This window comes from Triturus cristatus, chromosome 11, assembly GCF_964204655.1.
Source record: "Triturus cristatus chromosome 11, aTriCri1.1, whole genome shotgun sequence".
NCBI classification, from domain to species: Eukaryota; Metazoa; Chordata; class Amphibia; order Caudata; family Salamandridae; genus Triturus; species Triturus cristatus.
Window position 1 is genome coordinate 849,644,619 of NC_140594.1, and position 7,756 is coordinate 849,652,374.

Here is a 7,756-nt window from a genome sequence, read left to right on the forward strand (position 1 = left end):
CTGCCCCCAAAATGGTGCCGCCTGGGGCGGACCGCCCCCACCGCACCCCCCTAGCTACGCCGCTGTCTTCACCTTCTCTTTGACTTTTAGCCATTGCCGTTTTGTTGCTCCTCACTATAAATACAGGACTTCAAGTACCAGGATGCAAAGAAAACGCATTTTTGCTAAATTAATGGAGATAATAGTTTTCTCCTTGTATATCTCAAGTTAAAGGCTACAACTATGATGAAAAGAAGGGGCACCAAATTTGGTTCTGCTCAGGCTCTATCTGGGCAAACAATGGATATAACAATGCAAGCAAGGCATGTGGAACAGCATTGACCAGGGTACAATTTTTTTCCTTTTAATTGGTGGTGGTGGTGGTGGTGGGTGGGGTCTGTAAACCCGACCCTCCCGTGGAGGACTTTGTGGGGGCTCTACTGAGACAAAGCTTGAAATAATGGGACCCAATAGTGCGTTTTCAACCCCTGTTTGACAGTAAGTCATCAAAAAGCCATTTGTTCTGTTTAAAAACATTTTTCAAGTGACAGTACACAGCTGAGAACAGAGGGCCTTTGTGTAAACCTCAGTTATTTATCAATTTTGGTTTACCAGTACCTGGTTGGCAAAGTGCATGTGACTGCCTGCCATCCTACCGTCAGCTCACCAGTCCACTGAGACCCTTGGCACCTGCGGTCACTCTTCGGTGAATGTAGGAGCGCCTGTATTGTATTGCGTGGAACTTGTTACCATCTTCATGAAGTTTAGAAGCAATGATAATGTGCTTCCTGCACAACAGTGACTGTAACTTGCAGGTCACAGATCCCTCTATAACCACCAGGGAACAAGTAATAATCTTGAAAGATAGTTCATTAGTTTATGCTCCTTCTGCAAACAAGAGTGCCCTTAAGTTGGCCAGTACTTTAATTAAATGCAAGAAAGCACATCATTATGAATCAAATCCATGTCACTGCATGGGTGACATTGAAGCTCGTGGGCCACACGTTGGACAACACAGGCATAAACCAACTAAGCCATCACCTCTGGGCCTTTTAAGACTTGCCACGCTGAAGCAGTTTTTATGGGAACCAAAGTGACACATGGCTTCCATGATTCCTATATTCAAGATGGCCACTGCTGACCTGCCATTTGCAGAGAGCCATGACTGGCTCACACAGGGCATCCTAAAATGTCTCATATTGTGAAAGACCTATGTCAGTCAGCCAATGAGATAGGATACATATATAAAGCCTGGTACCACTGATGAGGCAACCACTGAGTTTTAAGACTTTGTGATCGAATTCCAGAAAAGTTACGTATAACAATGTACTAATAAGGACACAGTCTTCAAGGCGGTGTCTCTTCACAAAGTTTTTCAAAACATGAAGATGGAAGCACCTGTTCTGATGATTGTCAGAGCATGCCCTCACTTCTGAAATGAGGCGAGTATTTGTGACTGTGTTTTACTGCACACATCTATGAGTGAAGCCAGATGCCTAAGGAAATACTGAATGACGTCCCAAGAGTGGAGATCTCTGCATTCTAATCCACCTCATTCTTTGATTGTTTAAATGCTTAGAAACATAAGCGTAAAGGTGGGGTTAGCCAATCAGGACTGGGGAATGGTTCAAGCGGAATGTCTAGCTTTGACCTGGCCCTTGCCCCAAAGGAACTAGTGAGCCAAGATGGAGCCTGTCCAGAGGGGACTGATAAGCCATGATACAACCAGACTAAGTATCCTAGATAATTCCCCTTCTCTGCCTAATGCAGGATTTAAAATGTAAAAACCGCAAAGTGCAGGACGAATGAGCGCATATATTAAACCTGTGCAAATAGGCTTCTGCTTGAAAGTTTTCCATGAGTTCATACATACATGTATGTTAAAGTCTAGCCGCAGTCTAACATTGTTCTTATGACTCATTGAAGGCCTGCAACCTAAGAACTAACACTCTACAATCTCTGCGACCTACCTCTTTGTTTTACATATATATCTAATTACCTCCGCAGAATGCAGCACACATAGAACAAGCAAAATACGAGGAGAAATTAATAATCTCCCCTCATATCATCATCCTAAAACCAGGTTTTACCTGGTCTTAGTTTTTGGCGCTGCCCCATCTTTGAAAATATGGGCAGCGTCAAAAAGCAATAGGTGTTGCGGCGGAACACCCACTGCAACACCCATTGCACGCCCCTTTCACACTAAGTCAAGCGTGAAAAGGGGCCTTATTAACAAGGCAGCGTTAGGCCACGTCAAGTGACTTAACGCCGCTTAGTAAATATGGAAAAGGGGATGTTGCCACCAGAACGTCACTAAAAGTGACATTCTGGTGGCGATACCCACTTGTAAATATGCCGCAAGGTGTATTAATATACTAATAGAGTTTCCTTCCTACCATTAACTTTATATTTTGTCTAAAAATGCTACTTGTGTCAGCTCTGAAGTATCTCCCATAGTGGAGGACAGAGCAAAGGATTCAGTACACTCTTTCGTCAGAAGTACCCCTGACCTGAGTCTCCTTGTCTAGCTTCACACCCATCTTCAGAATATCAATCTCCACCACTTGACTGGCTTCGCCATGATGCTCTTATGGGGTGAAATGTTCTGGGCATTTCAAAGAGAAAGATTCCAGAATCATACGCCTACGATCTGCCGTGCCTCCTCCATCACAGGCTCCTCAGAAATATTACCCTTCTTCAGGTCTCTGCCAAAATTTGGGGTCATATTTGGGTGAGAATGTCCACCAGCGGATTCCAACAGGACAGGCTGCAGTTCACGATTGATTCCTTTTTTCTGGTTCTGGTTCTGGTTCTTCAATCTACAGGTTGTTGTCTGCATTTCTGTTCGTAATTAACTGTTCCCCACCTTTATGTATTTCTCCACACCAGTAGAAGATGCACCAGCCTATTCTGTCTCGCAGCTTAGACACCCAATACTCAAAGGGAATAAGCAGAGACATATATTGTCGAAAACTGTTCCTTTAGTGGCACTATATCCAGGTTTATATTATTATCCCTGCTTTTCTTTGAGCATTTATCACCTAATTTATATCCCTCGTGGAAGTCATGGATGAAGGACCCAGACAAAAAAACAGTTAACAATAATAGTAACCATTAAAATCACTTGTATGAGTTATAAACTGAAAATCTGGGGTTTTAGTATATACCCCATGCATACTCTCTTGTAGTATTCTATCAATATTTTAATTTGCTGCAAGATCTCCCTAATGGGAATATGGGGGCCTTACAGCACCCAAAATAAAATCAAAACAGAAATCAAGTCTTGGCAATCACAAAAGAGTGCAGATTTTATTAGGGTGAAGATTTTTCTTTCTGGATTAACTTTTTTTTAATCAATCGCTGGATTCTGCATCTGAACTGAGAAGAAAACAAGCATTGGCATAGCCAATAGGTCTCGCCTTTGGGACCTTATAAGTGTTTAGCCATGCAACAGTTGCATAAACAAATACTTATAAGGTCCCAAAAGCGAGACCTATTGGCTATGCCATGCGGCCGTGCGGCCACAAAAGTGAAAGTGATCGCGATCATGATCAAACATCAAAGCGGTCATGCCACCGCGAAAGTAAAAGAAATCACGGTAAAGCGCAGCGTGCGCACGCCCGCGCACATGCACTGTAGCTCTAGGCTGGCCTGGTAGCACTTTTTGGAGCCCTCTCAATAAGTCTCGCCAGACCAGCGCATGCGCTGGGTCAGGCGAGACCTAAAAAGGAGGACTACAGCTCAGCCATCGAGCAGAGCGGATGAGTCCATGGAGAAGGGGGTAGTGAAACAGGCTGATGATCTATTGGGAGTTTAGGGACTACTCGAGATAGGGTTGGTGTTTAGACACAATTGCTTTCCTGTACTCCTGCATCAACTGCAGTTGAACAAAACAAATATCATGGTCTGACTAAGCTGGACAAACTGAAGGTGGTGAATTCTAGGATCATGGGCTAAAGGGCTGTTGCTGCCCTCATTTTATGTCTTTATCTCTTTTTTTAACCTTCACTTCACTTTAGTTCCTAAGTTTTCTGAGCGTTTTGCTTCAATGTGTACACAATCTCTCCCCTTGACGCCTACCAGCTGCATCTATGTTCTATTTTTCTGCTTGCTCTCTGATATCTGCCACCGAGGTCTGGAGGGTTTGCCCTGCCCTGTCACCTGTCAGATCCTACTTTAGCTCATATGCCCTCAATGTCCATCCAAGTGCTGGAAAGGTCTGTCCCTATGTGTCCCTGTTAGTTTTATTCTCGATTTCCATATCCATTCTCCAGATAAACCGCAAATTCTTTGCTCCTTTGCGATTCACATTCCTACATTTTCTCATGGTTTGTTGCTCCTATCTTAAGTCACTTTATGCTTAAAATGAAATGTAAGCGAATGGGACACAAGGACCTTTGAATCCCTAGCCGGTAACAGTTTTGCTTCACAGTCTGAGGCAGATGAGAGTCCAGGTATTGGGTGGAGGCGGGCAGCTTTGGATGGTCAGGATATCTAGTGCAGGGTTCATTGGGAGTGATCCTTTAAGGAAGCCCCTGCCATGGGAAGCTTGGGACAGGAGATTCAATATCTGAGTCTGAGGGAAGGAGCCCAGAACAGGATCCAATGATGAAATGAGGTTGCCTTTGGGTATAGTGCCACATACTTCACCCTCCTTCCTGTGCAGGTCGTTAGCATTTGAGGAAGGGGTCCAGTCTTCTGGTGAACGTATGATCAGTTTCCTACTACCATCACTGCTAAATCCCTAGAAACATGATTTAAAAGAATGATGGAGATTAATACCACAATTTGCGGATGCTGGCCGGTAAGACTCAGCCGGGGAGAGAGGACTCACAGCAATCAATAATTATTGTATTCATTCATTTCTTGCATGAGACAAACTTTTCGTAGTGGAACCACACCAAAGAAAGTTATGTCTTATCTATGCAGTGCGTTCAGCATCAGTTTTGCCATTCTGTAGTGCTGGGGATTACAAGTTAAATTTATACCTAATTCAATGGTACTCATTTTATCCATCAAGGTGAATGATATGTTGATCTGCAGTTTTCACATGCAGTGGGACATGTGCTCTCTGGACTCAGTCCCACACTATTTAAGCTGCGAGGTACAGTTTGTAGTTTCTGCAGTACTTAATTTGTAAAACATTAAGTGCCAAGGCCATTGCAGCCTTCACCACGCCATTCCCCCTACCTCTGCTGTCAATACCATACCATAACAGCTAATAACCATCACACTCCTTCAGGTGTGACAATTCAGAATATTCCACACCCCTAAAGCTATAAGAATGGCTTGGGTGGCATGTATTAGTCATTGTTTATGTTTGCTGGATTAATAAATAACTGTTGTTGTGCTCATCTCTAAATTAGACAGACAGTGCCACCATATGGCAGACTGTCATAAGTGCTGGCGTTGACAATTAAGTGCCAGTGCCGAGCACTAGAAACCACCGGCACAAATTAAGAACTGATGTTCCTGCCTAATGGAGGCACAGTGTTCATAACGGTTAGACAATATAAAGCACATGGATGTTAAAACAAGTGAACTTCAACTAACTCTCCCGAAAAACGGACTTGTTTTTTGACAACTGGCTGTTCAACATGGAAGTTGTACACTAACAAAAATACTATATCTGAACCTAACTTCACCATTTTTGCATTTGGACGCGTTTACCTTAGAGTAAATTCTGTTGCAAGCCTTCAGGAAATACGGAGGTTACGTGGTTGTGCTGAAATTTGCATTTTTCAATACACTAAATGAGAAATGGATAAAAATGTGGCAAGAACCCCAACTTTCCAACTTCATTTACTTATTGAATATGAAGGCCAACATGTTTCTGAGATATTTTCTGTTCAAGACTGGTGATGAAGGTTACCTGCAAAATGTTTTCACCTTACGTAACATGCATTACAGCCTTCATTTTTGCAACAAACAAAAAAATTGCACTTATTACACAAATTAAAATTTAACATGCGTGTATAACTCACGTACAGACGTGGCATGAGGTACCGGCAGGACAATCATTTGATCAGAAAATATTATGCAGACCCAACACAATTCACTTTAATAGTTTCCTTGAAACATTTCCTATGGAACCAGTCTCCTGAGGGAGGAAATTATGAAAAAAAGCATAACCTCTTAAAAAAATATATGACACACACAAAACCATATTAAATAAAATCATTGTATTGTAATTGCATTTATATAGTGCTTACTACCCCTGACGAAGCATCGAAACACTTTTTTGGCGAGTAGCATGCTACTCCAGAACCCATAAAGGATAAGTGGTGAATTAGTATAGTGGAATATGAAAGTAATTTGAGTGGTGGATATGCTAGTCAGTTATATGGATTCAGAAGGATAGTGGAGGGGTAGAAGAGGGAAGAATTTAGACATCTTTGTTTTGTTTTTGTTTTGGAGGTCATAGCAGTAAGAGGAGGCTTCGGATGAGTAAAAGGGATGTAGAGGGGGTAGAGGCAAGGGTTTAGAAAGACTTGTATGCAACACTATGTTAGAACTAAATATGATCCAACTTGCTTGTTGATTGAGTTATTGGCAAAGTCACAAGACCAAAAATGTTGAAAGGTTTAAGATATTGTAAAGCACTGTTCCTTAGACAAATATTTATTTTCCTCTGCAGATTCCATGGAGGGTGCAGATGAGCAAAAGTACAGCACAGGGTACATCCAGTGCGTACATGAGGTCCACAACCTTCTCCTCACCTGCGAGTGGATGGACAAGAGCCTGGGCGCCCGCATGCTGAACCACCTGTTGAAGTCCCTACCCAAGTCTAGTGAAGAGGCTGGCCAAGACACCGCACGGCCTTCATCACCTGCCCTATTGGAGCCGGAGCATGAGGACTGCCGGCGCTCGCCAAGCGAGGACACCAGTAGACCGCGAGGTGTGTCCTCATTGTCTAAGGGCACAGTGCCTCCTCGGAACCCTTCTCAGCTTCACTTCTCTAGCCCACCCCAGCTGCCTATAGATGCCCATGATAGTGCAAGCTCAGGAGCACCAAGTATGTGGCGGCCCTGGTGAGGTCTACCAAGTCAATAATCTCAACCAAACATCTCTTCTCCAATGTAGACACTTTCCTATATGTATCTTATAGATATGCTTCTTTATAACACCTTTACGCGAGCTAGCTCCTGTCGGTGGACTAAAGATCCGGGTACTTCATGCCGAAGTAAGCCTCACGTGTAGCCTCTTTTGTAGAAGGCTGACTGTTGCTCTCTATTTATTTCAAGCCTCTAAATTATTTATATAACGTTTCTTATGCTTTTTAGCGTACAGTAATATAATAAATGCCTTTGATTTCCATTTAAAGCATTACAATTATTAAATTAACTTCTAATTAATAAAAGTCAAGTGCTTACTCTTTCTCTTGCATTTTGTGCTTAGTTTGATACACATATGCGTGCCCTGTGCATAGAGTCAACATACCAGAGTGTCTCCTAGTCAAAAAGCATGTGCAAGCATGAGAAATAAGTGGTCATGTGATCTATTTATTTGCCAACTGTTAATGTGTGTGCAAGAGGGCTCCTCCAGTGGTTATAATACTAAGCACTCTTCTGGGCTACTTGTATGTAGAATCATCTAACAGGGATTATTGCCAGTAAAAGGCACTTAAGGACTTTATGAAACTAGGCCACTTTGCTGAATGCCTTTACAGATCAGTATACTGAGACTGATGGACACTAGGCGGTCGATTTATCAAGATTTTACACACCGTAATGCAGCAAGACACCTTGCTGTGCTGCGTGAAAGGGAAGGGGCAGAA

The 7,756-nt window shown here is 42.8% G+C and overlaps 1 protein-coding gene across 1 annotated transcript in view; it reads left to right on the forward strand.

Annotated features, from left to right (window-relative positions):
- The window catches only part of LOC146785522 (transcription cofactor HES-6-like), a 36,150-nt gene extending 28,811 nt beyond the window's left edge, over positions 1-7,339 (forward strand). The window contains exon 4 of the mRNA XM_085633388.1: positions 6,617-7,339. Coding sequence (XP_085489514.1) covers positions 6,617-7,014 — 398 coding nt within the window. The 3' untranslated portion in view covers positions 7,015-7,339. The remainder of the gene's footprint in view (positions 1-6,616) is intronic.
- Positions 7,340-7,756: the final 417 nt, after the last annotated feature.